Source organism: Rhincodon typus, chromosome 39, assembly GCF_021869965.1.
Source record: "Rhincodon typus isolate 14 chromosome 39, sRhiTyp1.1, whole genome shotgun sequence".
NCBI classification, from domain to species: domain Eukaryota; kingdom Metazoa; phylum Chordata; class Chondrichthyes; order Orectolobiformes; family Rhincodontidae; genus Rhincodon; species Rhincodon typus.
In genome coordinates, this window is record NC_063370.1 from 5,050,933 (window position 1) to 5,075,890 (window position 24,958).

A 24,958-nucleotide genomic window follows, 5' to 3' on the forward strand; every position below is an offset into this window, starting at 1 on the left:
ATTATGCACATACCAAGGAGGAGTTCAGATTGTTACACGAGTGCAAGAAATGGCTAACAAAATTACAGCGCCTTGCCTGGAAGTAGTCAAGACCATAAGAAATGGGAATGGATTAGGCCATTCAGCCCCTTGAGCCTGCTCCTTCATTCTCAGGATCACGGCAGATCTGACACTTCCCACAACCACTCTCCTGTGTTTAATTTTAAACTGTGTTAATTTTACTGATCTAGAATCTCTCAGCCTTAAATGTACACAGCTTTGAGGCAAGGACATCCAAAGACACTCAACCTACAAAGTAATTCCTCTTCATTTTAGCATAAACTGGAACCACTTTATTCTGAGACTCTCCCCTGATGGAACCTATCCTCAGCATTGAGATAAACCTCGTGTTCAGGAGGTCTGCTCGCCCTGTCTGTTTCTGCAAGTGCACATTTATATGCTGTGAGTTTGTATCTTTTGGATTAAGATCAGATTGAAAAAGAAAACCGGCTACAAAATCACCCGTAATCACACATGACGTGTGCACAGTGATCTACTTTGACCTTCCAGGACCTTGCTGAGAGAGAGCTGCCCTGTTGGAAGGTTATTGTTTGATCGAGCAGCAAAAACTCAGGGCCCAGTCTGCCCTCTGGTGCTCAAAGATAAAAATGCAAGCACACAAAAAAAAATACATTAGCAGAATTTGGTACTTGTTTTGATTGAAGATATGGATTCCGTGGGCATCAAGGCAGCTACATCTGCAAAGGTTGCCATTTTACTTCAGCCAAAAAGGGGGAGCAGAGAATCCTAGCTCATTCTCTCTACCACCAGGCCCCTCATGGCTCCCTCGAGTCCAAGTATTTCCAGCAAAAAAAGATCACAGGTAAGGCATGCAAAATCCTAATGCTGTTGGTTAGTATGAACTGAACATTACGGAAAAAAAGCAAGAGTTGGGCAAAACTTCATTTATTCAGATTTAAAAATTATATGATATTGTGCATTTATACAATGGTTGCAATCAGCTGTATGTCTAACCTGCACACACACACACTTCCCCATTTAAGATTTGGGCTTCACCCATTAAATTCCTTTGCACAGTAAATGTACATTGCCCTGAGAGCTCTAAGTAATGTGCTGACATGTCTGCACAGGCTGGGAAAAATTGCTGCCCTTAAATGCACCCAAAGAGCAATTAAATACTGGAAAAAATATTCAACAGTTCTCACTGAGTAGCGTACAAAGAAATTTCAGGTTAAAACATGGGTGCAGTCTAATTTACCACCAGGACAATATCACCCCTCCCCTCAACACCACCCATTATTTGGGCCAAACTGCCAAAACCATTTCTCTTACTCTGGGCTAACCACTCCCAGCAGGAATGCACATGAGCCCTACATAGCAAAGGACAGCTAGCTATTTGATTGCAGCAGGCATCACTGCTAAAGACAATCCCACCAAAGGCCCACACTCCAGTTTTAGGTGGGATTTCAGGACAGTGATCTGCTAATCGATTAATAAAAAAATAAAACACACATGCTGATGGGACTGTGCAGAGTGAATCAGGCAATCACCAGGCATTTTCTCTTCCTCTAGTTTCACTGTATACCTCAGGTTTGCTTAAATAGTTATTTTTGTTACGTATCAAGTTAATGCTATAAATTTAAAACAGGCAAACAGCATTTATACACAAATTCGGTGAGAAGGATAGAGTTTCAAAAAAAAAAAAAAAGGGGGAGCAAAAGTTTAGCTTACAACAGGATTGTTTCAGGAAGCAGAGCTCATGCCCAGCTGAATCTGTAAGCATGACTAGTAAATGCAAAACAATTGTCCAAACACTTCCAATTTTGGAAGGACCCTGCAGTTTTGATTTGCAGTGTATAGTTTTTGATTTTTAGAACAACATCTTTATCCATCCTACACTCCCCACTCTCTCACTGGTTAGGTTTTGACATTTCTCCCCCCGCTTCAGTTGTCATAATATAATGAACTGCTATTCTTTAACGCAAATCACTCTCTTCTCCCTGAATGGTCTTCTTGATGCGTAGAAGCATTGTAGTCAACCACTGGTCCAACCGAGAGATAGAATCGTACTCCTTCACCTACAAAAGAGAACAAAGTCAGCTTCAATGCTTTTCTTTGACTTCAAAATGGAACACTAACCTTGGAGCTAGGGAGTCAAGTCCCACTCCAGACGGACACTCCCCCCCCAGTTACTGAAGGGGCGCTACACTGTCGGAGGCTCTGTCTCTTAAGCTGGTTAATAAACTCTAGCCATTGCCGAGAGCGCCACATCACTGACTCCTGGATGGCAAATTAAACCTCAAGTCCATCTTCCTCCTTCAGGCAGGCATAAAAGACCCTTGAGGCACTAATTCACATGGAGCAGGAGATATCTCTCCGTATCCTGGGCAAATATTTTGTCCCTGAAATTGACAGATTATCTCAGTGTTATCACACTCATGCAGTGTGGCTGGTGTGTTTTCTCCAGTACAACAGCAATCACATGACTTTACAACATCAAGGTAGTGAAAGGCACTATTAAAAAGGCAAGTCTTGCATTCAATATTGCAGTCAGTGTACAAACAAGGAGGGGGTCATGCAGGTTCAAGAAACACACTGGGCATCATGGATCGAACTCTTCATACGAATTAAGCTGCCATCCTCAAGGTGACATAACCCTCACTCCTCAGTACATTTCTGAGGACATTTATACTGCTTGGTCAGCATCCTGTACGACAGTGTTGGAAATAAAGCCTTTGCCAGTTAACAGTGCTTTACAATAAAACAAGGGCTTTTGCTGGTGATAAATACCCAAATGCCCTGTATTTCTGGATTTGGAGCTCAGTTCTATGCCTATCAAATACAATGGTCAAAATCTGTTTGACTTGGCATGCTTTCCAGTGACCAGTGAGAAGACAGCACAAAGTCTCACATGAAACTCAAAGGCCCTCAAGACTGGTACATTTAATTTAAATGTTGATTCAAATTTGATTCAAAGTTTAAATTAAACACAAAGCACCAAGGATCTGAAATTTTAAAAAAAAAATTGCTGGGGAGAAAAAAAATAAACCAGCAGGTATGGCAGCATCTGCAGAGACAGGATGAAGCAGTTAGTGTTTCAAGTCCAATATGACACTTCTCTGAAGTGATGGGGACTGAAAAGTTATAGTTTTTATACAATTTATAACAGCAGGGGGAGAAGCAATTGGAACAGATGGCAAGGATGCTCAGTGCAAAGAGACAAAGGCAGTGTTAATGATCATACAAGTCCATACAGACAGCAAGTGTCAAGACCACAATGTGCACATGCTCTGCTAAAAGCAAACAAGACACTAGGATCAGGGTGGGGCATTTACAATTAAAAACCAGAGTGTTCATGTGAAGTTGAAAACAATATTAAGCCCCGAAGGCTCTGAAGTGCCCAACCAGAAAGTGCGTTGTACCTCCTATAGCATGAAATTTTAACTGTGGCACAGTTAGAGTTTGCAGTCCCAACATTCGAAAGGTATTATAAATATTTAATTAGCATTTCTTGTCCTCTGGACCTGTCAAATGCACACATACTTAAACTGAACAGTATTCCAATAGGTGAACTGGTCTGTCAAAATAGAACACCATAGAAATATCTGTCATAATCCTGGGTTGTTTGATATGCAGCAAATTCTCAATAGCTGCATTGCTGGCTTAACATCCCTGACAATGACCCAGTCCCTTGGCACTCCACTGAAATATCCGTGTAGATTTGGCTGGACTTCAGCACACATCCCTCTGGCTTGACAGTACCATAATTGAACCAGTGTGCTGTTTAGCACACCCATTTCAGACATTAATGAACTGAATCTGACAGGCATCATACAACACACCACTTTCAACCCACCAAGCCTATGCTGATTCCTAATCCTTAATTAGATCCACCAGCCACTGCCCATGCACAGCATATCTCCCTCTGTTTGTGGCGTGTTCATGTGTCTAGTAATGTTTAGGTGTATCGTCATGATGTGGTGGAAGCAGGCACATCTGCTGGCAGCACGTTCCAGGCACCCATCAGTGAAAGCTTTTCCCCCTTCTCACTTTAAACGTATGCCCTCTTGTAGATGACCTTTCCACCCTAGGAAAAAAGCCTGACTATCCACTATCTATGCCTCAATTTTGTCGACCTCTATCAGGTTACTCCTCAACCTCTGTACGGAAATCTTGAACACTTACTGCATCGGTGTAGCCATCGACATTCTGTTCTTCAAAGGCATCGAGCAACTTCTTGACCAGTTTGCATTCCCTGGAATCGGAGAAAGCTGGGAACATTTCCTCATATTTTGAAACTGCCAACTGTGGAATTAATGAAAAGCAGAGACAGTCACACTACTAGATAGGGCTGTTCTCAATAGATGCAGAAACACTTACAGTGCTGCAAAGTGACAAAGGACAGAAGAGTATGGTAGTGTCTTCCGCAGACCCATTGTCTTCCTTGCACCAGGATATTTAAAACAAATTACCATATTAATCTGTCTCAAAAGGACTACCTGTGGACGTTGATAAGACTCAGTTGCCAGAGATTTCTACAGGCCTTATTCTCAAACTGTTAACCTTGAAGAAAATAAGTCACAGCTTCCTGCAAGACTTCAGCAAATGTGTCAAATGTATAAGTCCACAAGAACCATCACCTCTCCAGCAAGTTGAAATTTCTATCCTTGCTTTTCAAAAAAAAAAAAACAAAAATCACACTGCTGTAATGCTTTCCATCTTCAAGAGAGAGAAGCACAGGAAACAGTATAAGAAAAACTGAAATTGAGAGTCTTCTGTCTCATTCCAGTTACTCGAGGGGACATTTCCCATTTCCGCTAGCACTAAACCACCAACTATACAAACAATAAAGTTGCTAATCTGTATACAAAGCAGCCAAAGATAAAAGCATTAGTTCTCTGGTGCCAACTTACCTTAGCATTTAACATATCAATACAGAAGTGGCAGAGAGCAGCTTTAAAGAAATATTCTTTCGCACTGTACTTCAGGAGCGGGCTGTCCATGGCTGTAGTAGCTACCTACGGTGTAAAATTCACACATTCACCGCAAGGATCACGTATCAATATAATAGACTGACAAAGACAAGGGGCAGAAGTGCAAACCAATCCAGTTTGATTATAATAACTTCTCCAAACAAATACTCACTTGGGGAGTTAGTGGCACAGTGAGGTTGCCACGGACTAGTAAACCAGAACCCCAGGCTAACGCTGTGGATACGTGGATTTGAAACCCACTACAGCAGATGGAGAAATTTTAAATGGAGTAAAAACCCAGAATCAAAAGTCTAGCCTAAATGGTGGCTGAGAGACCACCATCTATCGTTGTTAAAAACTCATCTGGTTCACTAATGTCCTTCAGGAACTGAAGTCTGCTGTCCTTACTAAATCTGGCCTCAATGGGATTCCAGACCCACAGCAGTGTAGCTGACTCAGAGCCTTCTCAGACCACCAAGTCATTCAGTTCAAGGACATTTAGGGATGGGCAGCAAATACTGACCTCACCAGTGAAATCCATATCCCAAGAAAGAATTTTTTAAAAAATGTCAGTGGGTTTGTAATCGGGGAAGGGGCATATATGGCAGATGTCAGGGATTACTTTCTCACAATGGATTGTACTTCTAAAAATTTGTTAGTGGGATGTGGGTGACACTGGCTGATTTGCTGCCCAACCTTAAGTGCCCCCCTGAGCAATTGCAGTCCGTGTGGTATCAGTACACCCACAATTGTATTAGGGAGGGAGTTCCTAGATTTTGACCCAGCAAAACTGAACAAATGGTGATATTTTTCCAAGTCAGGTTGGGGAGTGACTTGGAGGGGAACTTGAAGGGGGTAGTGTACCATGTATTTGCCAGCCCGATCACTTTAGGTGACAGATCACAGGTTTGCAAGGCACTGTCAGAGAAGCCACAGTGAAATGCTGCATTGAATATGGTATACAGCACACTTATACTTGTAAATCTTTGTTAGGGGTGAGGCAAGGTGGGGGGAGGGGTGGGATTAGAGAAAAGGTGTCAAGAACAAAGACCAGCTATGACCCAACACAACAAAGGAAACAGGAAGTAGTTCGTTGTGGTGGGACAGAGACACAAGATCAAGAGATACCAGGATAGTGTGCGAATATGGCATGACCAGCCACAGTCTAGAAAGACCTACTTCTGTTGCTATATTCCTACAATGCACAGCAAAAGCAATTACCTATCACGAGAGCTAGAATGAATACAGGATGGATCTCCTCTCCTGAGCATTGTCTGGATGAAGCCACTCACTCACCTGCTCGTATATCTCTACAGCTTTGGGATACTGTTCAAGCTGCGCAGCATATGCGGCGACTTTCAGTAAGCACTTGTTTGCAGAACTGCAGAGCAAAAGATAACAGGCTAAATATCTTCAGGACTATTCCCGATGACCTCTGCTTCAATATAAAATAAAAGCCAAGCTCAGACTGAAAGAGTGTATTCACACATGTTGCTGTCATAATTTTTGGACATTCTCTGTCAACATTTAACACTGAACATTAGATGTACAAATTCCCATCACAGTAAGGACAGCCAAAGCAAGAGAACTTTGTACAAAGTTCCTTCCATCAGCCCACTGTCTTGTAATAATAAATGAGAACAAATAAATGAATGCAACTAGAATAAATTGGTTCTGAGAACACAATAACACAAAAACTAAGTGAGGCACGTGTTCTTACTATTCTTTGATGGGATGTGGGTGTTGCTGGCAAAGCCAGCATTTGTAACCCAACCCCCAAATGCACTGACTGACTTTGTCAGAACATAAGAGGGCAGTTAAGAGTCAACCACATTGGTTATGGATCCAGAGTGTCTCTCAGGCTAGACTGGGCAAGGACAAGAGATTTCCAACCTCAAAGGAAATTAGTGAATTAGGGTTTTTACATACAGTAAAACAGTAAAGTAGAACAGTACAGTACAGGAATGGACCCTTTGGTCCACAATGCTGTGCTGAATATGACGCCAAACAAACTAATCCAAAATGCCTGCCCTTAGTCCATATCCCTCCATTCCTTGCACACTCATGTGTTTATCTAAAAGCCCCTCAAATGCCCCTATTGTATCTGCCTCCACCACCACCGTTGTCAGTGCATTCCAGACTCCTGCCATTGTGTAGGAAACTTGCCGCTCATATCTTTGAACTTGCCCCCTCTCACCTTAAATACATGGCCCCTGTATTAGATATTTCAACTGTGGGGAAAAAAGATTGACTGTCAACCCTATCTACGAATCTCAATTTCACAGACTTCTATCAAGTCTCCTCTCAGCCTCCACTGCTCCAGAGAAAATAACACTAGTTTCTTCAACAAAAAAAAAACCAAATGATTGTATGGGTGACCAAGGAAACAGACTAGTTTTTATTTCCAGAGTTCTCTTATTGAATTTAATTTCTACTAGTCTCCAGGGCATCAGTCTAGTTCTGTGGATTACGAGCCATCATGCTACCAGCTTGGCACTGTCTAACCCAAAATTCTTTGTAAACTCACCCATTACTAATGAAAATGTTGCTCACCTGTTAGACTCTTCACCTTTGTAGTAATCAGCTGCCTGCTCATAATGTGCAATTGCCTGCAAAGGTAGAAGTCAAGCTGTTTTCACGGAAGCAACCAAATAAAAATCTGTTCAGACCACAGTGGATTGAAATTCTGCAGTTAACAAGTTGCACACTTTTGAAACAATAACCAAGTCCCTCCTATCTTTCAGCAATATGGAGCACATTTTTTAAAAAGGTCATGAGACTTGGATTTTCCTGGGCAGTCCAGTTCATTCAATTATCCTGCTGACTCAGTCAACTTCACATGACAATTTATTACTCAATGACATTGCAGTCAGTGATTTGTTCATAACTTCCTTCACTTCCTCACACCACCTCACTCAAGTAGTTTCCTCCAGCCCTACAGTCTACCAAGAGATTTGCATTCTTCCAATTCTAGTCTCTTGATCATCTCAGATTGTTATGTGCACCATGGGCATTTGTCTTTAACTTTATAAACCCTGGAATTTCCACCAGAAGGCACTCTCCCATGCATCAGCTTTAAATCTTATTAGCTGATTGGATATCTGCCTTAATAATCTTTGTGGTTCGCTGTTAAATTGTGTTTGGTAACACTTCAGAAGATGTTTTATTGAAGACTCTATACAAATTCAAGCTTTTCTGATCAGCTGCTGTGGAAGAACATACCAGAGTCAAGTCCTTCAGTAGAAGGTAAAATTATGTTCCCATTAAGAGCACCTGTTCTTCTATACGTTATTATCAGTGCATAACAGACTAAGGAACCATCTAGATCCAAGTTTCAGTAACAAACCAGCCACCCAGGAATCTTCTGTCCTCAAGCCATTAAAACAGAAACAGAAACAAATTTGTTTAACACTTAAACTATTACAAATAATCAACAGAACAGTCAGCACAAGTTTAGCTCAACTACTTAGGGCCAATTGGATAACTACCTTCTCGATGTCCACCAACTCGCTCTCGTAAATCTCTGCTATCGATATGTGATGCTTCGCTGCAATTGTAAACCGACCCTAAACACAAACAACATTGGTGTCAAATAAACCAGCATTTTGGAAAACTAATCGTGACAACAAGCAGGATGAGATGCAAAAGGCCAGACTCAGAACACCAGCAGGATTATCCTCCAAGATGCGATGTTTGGTTAATATCAGAACTGGACGTATTCTTGCTAAAACTTTTATTCAGAAAAAAAAAGGAGACAGCGAAAGCAGAAAACTACAGCCCTGTTAGCTTAAGATAGGCATATGGAGGATGTTGAAGCAAGTCATTCTGAAAAGTTAAGATAATCATTTAGAGTCAGTAGGGTGGTGAGAAAGGGACAGCAATTTAATTGGAGTACCTCAAGGAAGAAAGATATGCTGTGGACAAAGGGAAACCAGTGGATGTACTATACTTAGCTTTCCAGAAAGCATTTGATAAAGGAGCCACAACAAATGCTATTGCAAAGAAACAAAAGCTCATGGCATTGGCAGTAACATATTTGCATACCATTTCTTATTAGCAGAAAGTGTGACTTTTCTGGTTGGCAAGATGCATATCACACGATCAGTGCTCTGGCCTCAGTTTGTAATTCAAAGTGACTTGGATGAAGGGACAGAAGATAGGTTTGTCAAGTTTGCTGATGACAAAAAGGTAGGTTATGAACAGGACAGCAGAGACTAAAGAGAGATATAGAAGGGTTAGCAAGTTGCCAGGCATTGGCAAGTGGAGTACAAGAAAACGTGAAATTGCCCATTTTGGCAGGACGAATAGAAAAACATTTAACACCAAGAGACTGGAAAGCTCAGAGATCCGGTGCATGGCACATGCTGTATAATCTGGATAAATGAGGATGTTACCCACTTTGGTAGCAAAAATACGAAGGCAGGTACCAGAATGGCTGTAAATTGAGAGACAGGAATATCTAAAGAGACCTGGGTGTTCTCATGCACCAGTCACTGAAAATAAGCACGCAGGTGCAGCAGGAAGTAAAGAGGACAAACTGTATGTTACCAAGAAGATTTGCGTGCAGGTACAACAATGTCTCGCTGCAATTATACAGGGCATTGCTAAGGCACACCTGGAATATTGTGTGCTGTTTTAGTCTCCTTATTTGAGGAAGGATGTTCTTGTTATAGGTGGAATGCAGCGAAGGTTTAACAAATTGAATCCTAGGATGGCAGGACTGACATACAAGGAGAGGTTGAGTTGGTTAGGATTGTATTCACTGGAGTTTCGAAGAGGGGATCTCATCAAAACCTATAACATTTTAGCACGAAGAGACAGGTTAGATGCAGAATGGATGCTCCTGATGGTGGTCACAGTCCAAAACAAGTGATCATAGTTGAAATATTAGGGGTAAATGTTTTCAGACAGAGGAGGAGAATTTTTTCACCCAGAGTGATGAGCCTGCAGAATTCACTACCCCAGAAAGTGGTACAGGCGAAAACATTGTTCTCTGGAAGGAGGTGGATAGAGATCTTGGGGCTAAAGGCCTCAAAGGATGTTTAGTGGGGGAGGTGGTGTTAAATTGGGGTATTGAGCTTAATGATCAGTCATGATTGTAATGAATGGTGGAGCAGGCTCAAGGGGCCAAATGGCCTATTCCTGATCTATCTTCTTTGTTTCTATGGCCTTGTAGATGGGTTAGTATGCAGCTGCAGCACATAATTAGAAAAGCTAATGGAATGTTATCACTTGTTGCGAGGGGATACAAACATGGAAGGTTTTGCATCAGTTATACAGGACATCGATAACACCGTATCTAGAACTCTGCAGAGTATTGGTCATGTTATTTAAGGGTGTAACTGTGGCAGAAGCAGGTGTACTGGTCTAATATCTGGATAGGTAGATCATCTTATGAAGATGACAGGCCAGGCTTGTATCCACAAGTTTGAAGAGCAAGAGCTGACTTGGTTGAAACAAGGTGAGGGGTCTTGACAGGGTGAATGTGGAGAGCATCATTCCTCTTGTGGGAAGAGCCAAAACCAGGGGCTACCATTTAAAAATAAGGGATCACCCCTTTAAGACCGAGAAAAGGAGAAATTTGAGCGTCACAAGTCTTTGTAGTGTTCTTTTTTTAGTGGTGATGAGGGCAGTGTCTTTGAATATCTAACACAGGAACAGGAATAGGCCATTCAGCTCGAGCTTGTCCCATCATTCGTTGGGATCACAGCTGATCTGCAGCCTAACTCCATGCAACATGCTTTTGGCCCAAAGGCTCAATAGCTTTGCTTAAGATCTTTACAAATTTAAAAATAACTGATCCAGCAGCCACTGCTGTTTGTGGAGAGTTCCAAACCTCTACTGCCACTATGTGTGTAGGAGGCAGAGGTAGATAGCTTGAGGTCGGATGGCTCGCTGAGCTGGTTTGTTGTTCTGCAGACATTTCGTTACGGTGCTTGGTAACATCCTCAGTGCAGCCTCTGATGAAGCGTCGGTGTGTTTTCCCGCCTGGTTTTTAAACTCTGGGGTCCGTTGCGATGGATTGCCTCACTTCCGGGTTTCCTCCATAGTGGAATGTATATGGGGTCGAGTTCAACGTGTTTATTAATAGCATGCTTCGTGGAGTGCCATGCTTCCAGGAATTCTCATGCTTGTCTCTGCCTAGCCTGTCCCAGTCGAAGTAGTGGTTCTCCTTGTCCATGCGGATTGAGATGAGAGAGTATTGGTCGTGTCTTTTTGTATCCAGTTGGTGTTCATGTACTCTTGTTGTTAGTTTCCTTCCTGTTTGGCAGAGTGTAGTGTTTCTCGCAGTCTCTGCAGGGGATCTTTAGATGACATTGGTCCTGTCCATGGCAGGGAGTGGATCTTTAGTTCGGGTGAGCACTTGTCGTAGGGTTGATGTGGGCTTGTGTGCCACTCTGATGCCCAGCGGTCGTAGAAGTCTTGTGGCGAGTTCTGACATATTCCTGATGTAGGGTAGTGTGATGAGTGTGTCAGGACGTGTAGAATCTTTCTGATGCTGTTCCCGTCTGCGGAACAACAAACCAGCTCGGCGAGCCAACCAACCTCAACACCCACAACCCGAGCTACAGATCTATTCCAAAACAGTAGATAGCTTTTACTAAGCAAGGGGGTGAAACGTCACCAGGGTAGGCAGGAACATAAAATAATCAGATCAGTCACGATCATATTGAATTAGAGTAGGCTCAAAGGATTGTGGGGTCTACTCCCACTCCCAATTCACACATGCATTGGAATAACTAGAAGCTACTTAAATTGACTTTGCAGAATGTGTCTATAGTCCCAGCTCTAACAAATTGTGTATTTTAGACAGTTAAAGTTGAAGAAAAAAAAACAAACTTGCCAGTGAATCTCAAAAGGAGTTCTCCTGTTGATTACAATATTGCTTGCTGGACAGGTGTCTCACTACAGCAGAGACAAACACCAACTAATGCCTAAACTAGTGGCTTGATAATATTCAGACCTGGTCTTAGATCTAACAGTTCATGCATAGCCCTCAAATCAGTAGCATACTGAATGGTCAATCTAGCCTGTGTCATGTCTCTGGAGTGGGGGCCATACAGTTTTCTGATTGAGGGCAGTGCAGATGACTTTTGACATTACAAATATTTAAATTCAATATCTTACCATATCTGTATAAATCTCTATAGCCCTGTTCAAACAATTAATGGCCTCTGGAAGGGGAAAAAGACAAATCACAAATATTAAAAGAAAAATTAGGCTCATAGCAATTTCAAACAAAAAGTACATCTTGCTCTCTCCCTGCTGTTTTGTTACTCATTCAGCCTGAAAGGACTGGTAAAACATTTGCAAACATTCAAACTGAGCTGATAGGAATTGTTTACTTGACAATCATTTGATGTTACTAAAATTTGTGTCAGTTTCTTCTCAACTTCTCCAACATTAACTGAATAGCATGAGAGATGTAGGGTTACTGCTCTTTCTGATGCAAGGGCATGGTGCCAAATTTCAAAGGGCAACCAACACGTTTTCTTAGCATTGAGCGGTGAGGTGGAGGAACATACACCCAGACTGCCCTTGTGACAAGGCAGTTGAATTTCCAATCAGACTGGTGCGGCTGTGTCCATTCCTGGTTTGGATTTTTCCATTGAACAAAGGGGCTAAAAATGTCAAACGCACTAGAAACCTTAGTTTTTTTTTGCCCCACTGGCTGTACAGAGCTGGCAGCAGGACAATGTTCCTGGACACTCAGCCTTGGAGAACAAAGGCCTGGATTTCCTAAGGGCCAGTCATTATTGCACTGTAAATGGGAGTTGCAGTAAGGGACTCTGTAGAGATCCCACTGTAGCAGACTCCAAAGAAATTCCCTGGGAAATTGAAGATTCCATTTGGCAGTTTCTCTGCCTGGAAATCCATGCAAATCTCCATTTTAAACCAGAATTGAAGGTTCTAATGCAAATCAAGTAAAATACTAACCTCAGGAGAAGTTATTATTTTTACATAACCTAATGTCCGAGTAACTAATCTATTGACCCCATACTTAACCCTCACACCAACCACCATTCCCCTGGACTCCTTACATCACAAGACAATGAGATGTTTATCCACCCCTCCAACCCACACTGGTCAATAACCCCTTCGACCAACCCTCTCCATCCACTTCCCAGCTACACCCATGGTTCCCGTCAGCCTCAGAATAGGAGATAGACCATTTAGGACCAAGCTGAGGAAATTCTTTGGAAGATGGTGAATCTTCGGAGTTGTCTAACCCAGGTAGCTGTGGAAGCTTTGTCTTGAAGCTACTCTCTGACTGACTAAGGAATTTACAGATTTCTAGGTACTAAAAACATCAAGCATTAAAGGGAAGTGTGGGGCAAGAGTGCCAAGGTAGATGATCAGCCACAAATCTAGCTATAGGGCGGAACAAGCAATGGACTACTCCTGTTCTTATTTCCTAAGATTGATTTCCAGCTCCCCAGTAGTCAACATGAGAACTCCAGCACTATGTCATCATACAAACAATCTCTCCAGTAATGCTATTCTGTTTACACAGCCTCCAGGATCAGCTCCCTCTCCAACCTTTCATCTCAGTCAGGTGAAGAAATTGTTGCACTGGTACAAAAATGGAAGAACATTTTCTTTAAAGCCAGCCCTTACTGTCTGGATGTCAGTAAACAAGTCCTCATTTATTTGACCCCATACAATAATTCATTCACAGCTAGTTAGGCAGGATGCTCATTTTAACCAGCCTAAACCTGCTATTGTTGATGCTCTGATAAAACAGCTTCAAAATTTACAGAATAATTACTTTTCTTAAATAAGATACAAGAGAAGCAGGGTATCTAGATTGCACTTCAGGTAGCAAGGAACATAATGGCATTGAAATACAATCAGAATGTGACTTAAAGTGCAATTTTAAGCAATGAGTGTTTAGAATTTATTTTGAGAGCTTTTGCTTTGCAAGCAGAGTCACTTTGTAATATGAGGCGGAGTGTGTTTACCTTGGGGATCAGCTTTTTTGAAGGCATTTCCCGCATCCACAAAGTTTGTAGCTGCATCATGTTTGCTCTGCAAGTGGAGGTGGAGTTTAGCAGCCTCACAGAAGGCATTACCTGCAGCTAAAGAGAAACTTACGCACATTAGGAGGGGTCAATACCAGCCTACTGTGGCTATAAAAGAAATACCATGTACAACCGTCACACATGCTGTTTATTTTTCGTTAAATAACAGAAAATGCTTATTATAAGCATGCATGCTGGCATTGCGGTTCACATTTAAAAATTTTGTTCCTATCGCTGATTATATGCAGACCAGGAAAGTGCAGGAAAAAGCATTTTATATAAATTGAATTGATCAAGCAATTTTATCTATGTTAAAATCCAAATGGGAACATCTAGGCTTTCTTATCTTTATCTAAATGCTCACACTTAGCATCCAAAACATTAACTCTGGTAACCTAGCCCTCAAAGGTCCAGGAAATAAAAGAATGATACTTGTGTTTCTATGTGCTAGTTATGCTCACTCCACAATCAAGTGAACCCAAGGTTAAGGGGCCTCAATACATTTATCAAACAAGTACCCAGCTGCACTGGCAGCTCCTTGCAGTTGGCTCTGGGTCTGAGTTTGGTAAATAAATCATATCCTACCTCCGTGTGCAGTCAAAGATCACAAAGACAGACCAGCCCACAGGCTTCACACGTGCTTAAGGCTCCAGTCCTTTTGTTTCATGGGATGTGGTTGTCACTAGTTGCCCGTCCCTATTTGCCCTTGAAGCAAGTGGTTTGCTCAGCCATTTCAGAAGGCAGTTAAGAGACAACTATATTGCTGTGGGACTGGACCACCAGACCAGGTAAAGAGGGCATTAGTGAACCAGATGGGTTTTTAAACAACAATTGATAATAGCTTCATGGTCAACACTTGAAACTAACTTTTGTTAGTTGAATTTAAATACCACCACATGTCATGGTGACATGTGAACCAATGCCCCCAGCCTGGGCCTTTGGATTACCAAAAGCACCAATCCAGAGCCATTACCACCATATCATTCCATCCTACACCCTCTAACACCAAAATGGTGGAGTACCAATAGATGTTTAGTGTTTGCCAGCTCAACACTTCCTTTCCTGGGCCAAAACTATCCTAGGATATTGAGCATATCACCCAATTTGACATTTCTTTCCACTTAAAAAATTCAGCAATGGATTTGATGTTTTTAAAAAAGGATATGTAAACATGATCTGTGCTTGTTCCGGCAGGATCCCTGCTCCTGGTACAGCAGATAATTAATTTCTTGATGAAGTCAAAGTCAAGTAAAATTTAAGGAAAACCAAGAAACATTAGAAACTGGCTAGACTAATCACAATGCAGCCCAAATGGGCTGTTCAGTAGCTATACTTACCACTCCAGTTCTTGGCCATCTTAAACATGTTTGCAGCCCTGGCATACATTTCACATGCTTCTTCTAATCTAGAAGATCCCCTGAACAGAAAGCAAGAAAGATGTTAAAATGTGGACAAGGCCACAAGGTGGAAGAAACTTAGCACTTTCCAGTCCACAGCAAAGCAATTGTCACTAGATTAGAAGCTTCATCAAGACATTTAGGATAAAGGGACTAAAAAAATGTTTCAAGTGTGAGGGGGAGCTGTAGTAGTCTCAAATCCATGGCAGCCGTTACACTGCTAAAGCTCCAAGCTCAAATCCTACTCTGGATACTTTATTGTACAATCCAGCTGACACTTAACGAAGATGCAGCATGTCCTCTGTACTGACAGTAGTGATGCTGTCTTTGGGGTGTTAACCCACTTTGTTGCTCCCCCTCAGATGGGGGCAAAAAAATTTGGTCATAGCTCAAAGGGAGGCCAGGAGTCCTCCCCAATGTCTTAGCTAAAATTTAACCCTCAACCAATATCATCTGATCAATTACTGACTGCTGTTTGCGGTATCTTGCGTGCAATTTACATCCTACCTTGCAATGGTCACTGCATTTCATTGTATTTATTGGCTGTTAAAGGGCTTTGGGACTTTAAGACAATATACAGAAGTCTTTGCATTCTTGAAATTTAAGTCTGAAGGAATGTTTTGGATATAACTCTGCATTGAACTGCAGCAAATATAATCTGGGGGATCCTGGAAAGGAATAAAAAGGCTATCAAAATAAAAGTCATTTTAACATTCAACACTAACGAACTTTATCCAGGATCTTGGAAACTCATTTAGAAAGGCCTCCAAACTGCCAGTTTCACAAACACTTGGCATAGGCTTGATAACGAATGAAGTCCTTCCCTCCCTTAGGAGAAGACTGTTTGTTGCGTGATGAAGTGTGCCTTTAAAGATGGATTTTGTTCTATTCTGGCATGTTATAAACCTGGTGCAGAGGTGACGCTTCATGTAGAGTAAATATCTTTGAGTTTCTTAAAAAACACTAGACAAAAGCATGAGTGGGTGGAGTCAGGCTCTCAGACCCAGGGATTTCATTTTGATTTCAGTTGAAGTTGGGGTTTCTGGAGTTGAAACTGTCAGGTACATCTCTCTCTAGAGATGTTTTCTGTTTTTCCTTTCTTCTGGACTGGAGAAATTGCAAGTGAGGGAAATCTGTTTGCTGAATTTGCCTTTGCCAAGGGTGTGTTTATTGGATGTTGCCCATAAACATTTGACAGGTAGTAGTTAAAGTATATATTATTGATAGAATTAAAGTTACGCTTTTTTTGTTTGTATTTTAGCAGTGTTGTAAGAAGAGTGTTTTGCTTAAAGCCTGCAGTTTGATCAATTGAATCAAATCTGCAATGCAGCACCTTATACTTGCCTTAAAAATAGGGTCTAGGCTAACTTTTGTCCTATTTCCTTTAAGCATTTTAATGGGGTTTGGTCTGATCCATAACTATTTGTCGTGCGACTTCTGCAAAACTGCTTTTGAAAACAAGTGAGCTGGCAACATTATCTTAAAAACATAACTATAACTGACTCTCCAATGTCAAACCTTTACCTACACCACTCCTCAAAAACTGATCATTTCTGAACAGCCAAGGATAGCTGTTTTCTAAGTCCCTGAAAATATATTTTCAGGAATTGGCAGTCCCTCAACTGTAAAACAATGCAAAGGAGAAGTCTTTCTTTTAAAAAAAACGAACATTTAAGGATATGCAGGTGAAGAGCATCAATTAGGTTTCTGTGCACATAAGACAGACTTCAATGGCTACTGGGTACACCCAGGAGCTGGAATGAATAAGTCACTCCCTCAAACAATTTTAGTTTAAGCCTGCAGATTCCATTTTGAGGCTCACTTTCATAGTGTCTCGCTGTGCCCAGTTTGCTGCAAGTCTTCTACAACCAGTGTGGCAAGGGTTAGAAGTACATCAGCTCTAAAATGATATTTGTATTTAAGTTTGTATTAAAGTTGTGTTTTGGTTACAATGTCCCTTTAAGCATTATAGCAATAAAATGAATAAATCAATTGGCTGATCAAAGAGCGTATACAGTCTTTTAGGGGTTGACTTGGTTAATTGATTCAATTTGATAGCTTAAAGTGTATAAGACAAGTTCTAGAGTCTAGTGGTAGTGCTCCTACCTCTAGGCTCCAGAAGTGTGTTCCAACATCCCTGAACACACTGATTAAGAATATCTGAATACTGGAAAGACAGCTGGGACAGTAGGCATTAGTAGGTAGGAGGCAGACTTGAGATTCTGCATAAATCAAACAACCATAAAGAAGAGGATTTGCATCTAGCTTCATAATTCACCACCTGGCTGGAGATCCAATTAAGATAAGAAATTGAGATTGTCTAATGACCAACAGGGTCTTCTGACATTTCATCACCATTCCTTGTGGGAAATACACACAGGTTACATAACCCACTCAGGAAACTGATTGCTGATGGTGCCGAGATTGCTTTGGAGGAAAAATTTTAATTGAGAAGTGAACAAGGCGAATAGTTCTGGCACAGCAGGCTGCACGGGACAATGATCTTTGCGCAGGAACAATCCGAGATGGCGTTTGCAACTGGATGATAATCAGCCCTTTGTCCAGTAGAAATTAAAGTATTTTGTTCAAATAAGGACTAGTGTTATTGGGAGTGATGTCATCTCAGTGCATGACCACTCTCACAAACATGATGTTTGCATTTCTAAAGTCGTCCACATAATCAGCTTCAAAACAAAGATCCTTTTCATCTTACAGATTTTATATAAATTTGTCTACATACTTGTATGTAGGGGTCTAGCACAGAGAACAGTAAACTTCACTTCCCTTTCCCTATAAACACACAGACTTGCATCAAAAGATAGCAAAATTCTTCCACTACCACAGGAAGAATGTAGATACTACATCACATTTCCCAAATATATGCATAGCATGGTGGCTCAGTGGTCAGCACTCCTTCACACTCCCACAGTTTGATTCCAGCCTTGGGCAATTGCGTGGAGTTTGTATGTTCTCCGTGTCTGTGTGGATTTCCTCTGGGTACTCCGGTTTCCTCCCAAAGATGTGTAAGGTTAGGTGGACTGGCCAAGCTAAATTGCCTATAGTGTCCAGGGATGTGGGGCTAGGTGGATTAGCCATAGGAAATGCAGGGTTACAGGGATGGGGTGGGTCTAGGTGGGATGCTCTTCAGAGGGTCAGTGTGGACTTGATGGGCCAAATGGCCTGCTTCCACACAGTGGAGATTTTATGATTCTGCAATGCACAATTTGGAACTGAATGAATATTTTGAGATATCAATAAAGCAGACTGTAACCATTACAACACTTATTGCTGAAAGGTAAACCTAAATTCTTAAAAAAAAAAGCTGTTTGATCTCATGATTTCTTTTAGAAAAAGGAACAAATGGTGAAATGGAGTTTGATTGTGATTATATTTTGGAAATAATTGGTCTGAGCAAAGTCTATTTCTTGCAGTTTGCCGTTTCCACAGACCATCTGAAGAACTAAAACTAGAGCAGAGGTTGTAGGGACCTGTGCCCATATCCAAATGGATATTTCAGTGATCGCATAACACACTTTCAAAGTAGAGCAGGGGCATTCTCTCCAGAGTTCTGCTCAATACTTCCCTCTTGGCCAATAATTACCAAAACATATCGTTTTCTCATGGTTTTAATCACTGATGTGGGATCTTGCTGTGCACAAACTGACTGCCATGTTCTTGCATTAAAGATCTCTTCAGTGTTGAAAAGTGCTTAATCAGCTGTAAAGCACTAAGATTTCCCCGAGATTGTGAAAGACTTTACAAATGTACGCCCTTTGTTGGCAGACAGCAGTTTTCCTGAAGTGGAAAACTGTTTTAATAGAATTGCGAAAGAATCATTTGTCAGGCAGTAGAAGTATTCAACATGTTGCAAAATTAAACCTAGATTCAAAACTGACCAGTTCTGCAACTTGCACACAGCGAGCATAAGAAAGGATAACATGGCAGTTACCGCTTCTGGGTTAAGCAGAAATATCCCTACAGCTCCTACACGTTTCAGATGGCCCTCCAAAGTTATCCTCAACAGAATGGCACACATTCTTCCGCTGAATTTTGACAGAGCATGAGAAATGCCATGAGCCAATACCAGGCCCATCCCATTTGGATAGGCAGCAGTTTATATTCAGCTTCTAGCAACAGCAACCAACAGTGAATCTGGACACTGGCCTCAGATTTAAGGCAGCTGGACCTTGAGTGCATATTGCATAATAAAAACCAATATGGGTTTGTTTCTGAACTTTCCAATCTCAATTTTTCAGCTTTATTAACAGACATTTTCCCCATTGCATTCAAATTTCGACATCTGCCATTGTAGGTTTCAAACCTAGGTTCCCAGAAAACTACTTTGGTCTCTGGATTAACAGTCCAGCAATAATATCACTGGGCTGTCACCTCCCCAGAATAGCAATCAAGGATCTTTCACATTCACGAATATGGATGCTGCCTCATCTGAAATATAGCAGCTTCAGTAATGTATGGTGTTTCTGCACTGAAGCACCAACATAAACTTTGTGCAAGTGCCCAAAGTGCAGTTTCACTTTAGCACATTTCAAAAACAAAAGGCATTTACAGTTCTGAAGGATGGGGTTGGGGTACCCATTGGACCAGAAACATGAAATCTATTTCCTCTCCACAGATGATGCCAGATCTTGGTTTTTCTAGCAAATTTAAAAAAAATTTTGTTTATGCATTTACGTGGCTCCTTTAACACAAAACTCCAAGAGCAAATTCTAAACTAGCACAGTTGCTTAGAAACTCAAAGGAGCAGGTTTTAAGAAGCATTTTAAATGTGGCTAGAGAAATGGAGACAACTGGGGAAATTCCACAGCTTAGAGTGTAGGCAGATGTGTGACCAAAAGAACACACCAACAGCTCAAGCAATTAAGAGCGAGCAGGGAGAATATTAGGAGTTGACCATTTGCTGCTTGCGTGCTAAAGAATGCATAAAAACACTTTTTTTTTTTAAAAAAAGTGTACTTCTAGCCAGAAGTATGCTCGACTAGACTTCCTGAGCCAAGTGACTGCCAACTCAGGCAGACTAATAAGCTCAATAGCTGATACAGCAATGCTGGCACAAACAATGCTACTCAAGCATTTGTCAAAAGTGATGGTGCCAGCTCTTAATTAAAAAGAGCACGAGTGCTCGGCAGAGACTATCTGAAAAGTATAAGCATGCTGTATTAGAACACTAAACAGAGGAGATGGCATGAAGGAAGAAGGGTAGCAAGAGTTCAGAGCAAGGGAAGTGGAAGGCCCTGGATGGATGTAACTTGCTGGATTATTAAAAATTTGTTCATGGGAAGAGGGCTTTGCTGGCGAGGCAGCATTTATCTGCCCTCTGGGCAATTAGAGATGGGCAATAAGAGTCAACCACATTGCTGTGGGTCTGGAGTCACATGTAGGCCAGACCAGGTAAGGATGGCAGATTTCCTTCCCTAAAGAAAATTAGTAAACCAGATGGGTTTCCCCCCTCAATTAACAATGGATTACACAGTCATTAGACTCTTAATTCCAGATTTTTCTTGTTGAATTCAAATTCCACCATCCGCCGTGTTGGGATTCAAACCCAGCACCCCAGAACATTATCCTGTGTCTCTGGATTAACACAGTCTAGAGATAATACCATGAGGCCATTGCATCCTCTATTTGTTGGGGATGGCTACAGAAAGTTCCAATTTACAAAAAAAGATGTCTTGTCAGTTGTTGGTTTCAATGACTTTGTTACATCAAGATATTGGTGATAATAGATCAGACACTGGGAGCAGATTAATTTCTGCTGTTTGGGTCAGTGGTTCAGGCAGCACAGTCTTGATGAGACAGCCAAACCTTTCAGGAGGAGTTCAGAGAACACTTCACACTAAGGGTGGGAGGCTTTCAACTCTTTCACAAAGGCAACTGATTAACAATTGTTAATTTTAAAATTGAGAGATAAAAGGAATAGTGTGGAAAATTTGGATGTATGGAATTAAGTTGCAGATCAGCCACCAGATGAGAGAATAAGATCGAAGGGCAAAAGAGTCTGCTCCCTTGCTGTGGTTCTGTGTATATTTTGTTTAAACTCTGGTGGTAAAATATTCAAAAAAAGAAAATCAAACGATGGCAGTTTCTTCAGGGTCACACATCGCAAATACAGATTGTTCTGAAGTCAAGATTCTCAGTAAATTCAACCGAGACAAAAACTTTTGACAAAGCTAAACTGTAATCTCCCCCTTTGGGCCTTTTGTAACAAAGGTAAATAGCATTCAAAAGCAGCTAAGTACTGTACTTTGTGTCCTCACATGCTCAATTCAGGTAACACTGATAGTGAATGGTAGCCCATGGACGTGAAATGTAACTTGCTGCCAGTGCTTTATGACTGAAGATGGGTACGAACTTCACCCCACTGTTTGCCACTCAACTTTAGTTCAATGGAATGATGGTCATTGAAAAGTTGTTTAAAATCATTTTGAAATCACTGTTCAACTGAAGAAACAAACTGGATTATGACAATAACTGCTACAGAACAACACAAACAGTGGTTGTCATACACATTGGTCCTAATTGCCCCAATGACAACTCAGATGAAGAACAAAAGAATATAACTCAGTTTAGGGGCCACTGTAGTGCACAGGTAGCACGCCTACCTTTGGGCAAAGAGGTTCAAATTTCACCTGCCCTGGAAATGTGTCGTACCAGATTAAAAATAATTGTAGCTGACGTTTCAGGAGATGAGTCCAGTCCTGAAATTGCAAGTCAAGTCAAATAACAAGCAAGATACAAGCTTATATTCATGGCTCATCCAAACTGTTGAAACCACAATGTAAAAGGTTAAAAATCGTCAAATTCATATAGCATCTCTCCTGCAGCACAATATTCCAAAGACTTGGAATTTTTATACTAGACAAAAATTACATTTTCAAAGTTAGCTTCTATATCGTTTTCAACCTGCTCATGGATTCAGTGACAATATATAGTGAAGGAGACAGAGACAGAATTACAGGACTGCTGCACCACAATATCACCAAAAGCCTGTAGATTCAACACTGTTCAAAGCTCCTTTTAAAGTTCACATAATAAAACTGTAGCATGTTAATGGGAGAGTCAAAAGATCATAGATAGGTGAACAAATCCGGAGACGTGGCCATCCAATCTTAACAGGCACTTTCGTGCCACACTGAAGGGGCACCACACTGACATGTATGTCATTAGTGGATGCTCGTGGGGTTACTAATTACTAATCCAATGATGTTACCACCAAACCATTGCCTCTAGCAATAGGACTTGCTGTGTGCAAATTGACTGCTGCATGACCAACACTGCAATAGCCACTACATTGTAAAAGTAGTTGTTGGCTATCATGTGCTTTGAGAAATCCAGAAGTCATACGAGCCCTACAAGTGCAACATTTCCTTTTCAAATAAAAAACTCTAGCATTGATGCAGGCTGTCAACTGAGCTGAACAGTTTGTTTATTGCAAGGTAGTCAGGAATAAAAGAGTGACATGTCAAATTAATCCCCGATCATCTTTAAAACTTCACCCTAGGTAAACTGCCCAATGCAATGTTTTAGCAATAAAATGCAACCTTATTTAAAAGGCACTCATTGATTTTAGGCTCCTGAAGGGATGAGATGTTTATTAAACTAAATTGATTGGTTTAAAAGAAAACAGACAATTTATTCATGGAACAGATCAGCTGCAAAATGAAGCATTCAGCAGATTCATACACAGATGAACCTAATCTGAATTATTGAATTTATCACACTAACCTCAGCCTGTCACTGTCCAGCTTGAGGGGCACCAGGCCTGTCAGTAATTACGTGCCCTAGGAACTTCTGAACTCTCAAGGCCATTGAGTTCATTTGTCATAGCAGAAACAAATTGTATCACATCTTTAAGGGCATTTCATGACCAGTTACTTCAAGAATTCACTCAAGCATATAGATGCAACAATCACAGACAGACAGCAAGACACAAGATCAATTAGCATTATAAAGATGAGTTAAAGATCGATCAATGATTCACACCATTAGAACATGAAGATCTGACTGTGCAGACAGAACCTAGGGTGTACATTGTAGACAAGAAACAACACTGCTCAATATGCAATGTTGACCTGTCAGATTAGATTACTGGCTCAAGAGCTAAAGGCAAACATGAGATAACTCAATGGAGGCCAAGCTTAATAACCACACCTGATATTAGGTGTTTATTAAATCAGGCTCAAAAGTAACCCCACAGCAAGCTTATATTAACCAGCCTTGCGGGACCTACAGTAGGCTGCATATTTACTAACCAGCCTGAGCACAGACGCCCAGTGTTTACTAGCCTAGTCCTGCAAGGACTACCCCTCACCTCAAGATTATCAACCAGCTCCTGGATAGGTCTCTCTCTCACCCTCCCCAGAGGGTGTTAACCAGGCCCTTACATGGAACCTCACCCCAGACCCCCCCGGGGTCTCTCAGCCCGGTCCTGCCCGGACCCCCCGGGGTCTCTCAGCCCGGGGTCTCTCAGCCCGGTCCTGCCCGGACCCCCCCGGGGTCTCTCAGCCCGGTCCTGCCCAGACACCCCCCCAGCAAGGGGGCTACACGTTTATTAACCTCTCACCCGAACAAGGACGCCATGAAGGATCGGGCCGAGCGGACCTTCTTCTCGGCCTCGGCCATCAGGCCCATTGCCTCCCGCTCCTTGGCCGAATTGTCCATCGCCGCTCGAGCTCCGGCCACTTCCACCAGCTTCTGACCCCCAGCCGTGACGTCTCTCCCGACGTCACTTCCGCCGCCCTTAAACCCCACCCCCGGGCCACCGCCCCATCACGTGATCCCAGGCCCTGGGTGGGCAAAACTTGCTCAGAGCAATATCAGCAACAGGATCCACTTAACCCCCAGCGCTCTGGGTAGTCTGGTGCAAAAGGAAAAGTGAAGGAAAAGCTTGTTTTATTCGAAATAACTTGATCAAAATCTCACCTCCATTTGCAAATCGACAATGGTAGATTAATGACAAGGTGCAGAGCTGGATGAACACAGCAGGCCAAGCAGCATCAGAGGAGCAGGAAGGGTGAAGGGTCTAGGCCCGAAACGTCAGCCTTCCTGCTCCTATGGTGCTGCTTTTCCTGCTGTGATCATCCAGCTCTGCACCTTGTTGTCTCGGATTCTCCAGCATCTGCAGTTCCTACTATCTATGGTAGATTAACGTTTGTGATACAGGACTGCCAACCCAGAGGCTGGCTCCATTGATCTGTAAATTGATTTATTTCAATAAAATTGGAATAAAAGGCTATTCTTGGTATTGGTGAACAAGAATCTACTGATTGTCATAAAATAAACCATCTATAGGGAGAGGCTGGGGCTCTTTTTCCACCGAGCGTTGGATTCTGAGGAGGACCTTATAGTGGTTTATAAAATCATGAGGGGCATGGATAGGGTGAATAGCCAAAGTGATTTCCCTGGGGTAGCAGAGTCCAAAACCAGAAGGCATAGGTTTAAGGTGAGAGGGGTAAAAAGGACCTGAGGGGTAACTTTTTCACGTAAAGACATGACTAACTTATGACTCCAGATGAAGAGTCACCAGACCTGAAACATTGACTTTTGC

General features: G+C 41.8%; 1 protein-coding gene across 1 annotated transcript; it reads right to left on the bottom strand.

Annotated features, from left to right (window-relative positions):
- Positions 1–929: 929 nt before the first annotated feature.
- Positions 930–24,139, bottom strand: LOC109923618 (alpha-soluble NSF attachment protein). Its single transcript, XM_020523665.2, has 10 exons — positions 23,975–24,139; positions 15,334–15,413; positions 13,937–14,053; positions 12,102–12,148; positions 8,462–8,539; positions 7,527–7,582; positions 6,270–6,354; positions 4,914–5,018; positions 4,186–4,305; positions 930–2,078 (listed from the first exon to the last, which is right to left on the bottom strand). Exons 1-10 carry the CDS (start codon positions 24,070–24,072, stop codon positions 1,977–1,979), a joined length of 888 nt encoding a protein of 295 aa, XP_020379254.1. The 5' UTR covers positions 24,073–24,139; the 3' UTR covers positions 930–1,976.
- Positions 24,140–24,958: the final 819 nt, after the last annotated feature.

Excerpts from the sequence above, each read along its gene's own strand:
- LOC109923618 (XM_020523665.2), bottom strand. The coding sequence starts at position 24,072 with ATGGACAATTCGGCCAAGGAGCGGGAGGCAATGGGCCTGATGGCCGAG. Across the intron at positions 12,149-13,936 it reads CAAAAAAGCTGATCCCCAAG|AGGCCATTAATTGTTTGAAC; the intron begins GTAAACACACTC and ends TTCCCCTTCCAG. Across the intron at positions 4,306-4,913 it reads TTGATATGTTAAATGCTAAG|TTGGCAGTTTCAAAATATGA; the intron begins GTAAGTTGGCAC and ends TTAATTCCACAG.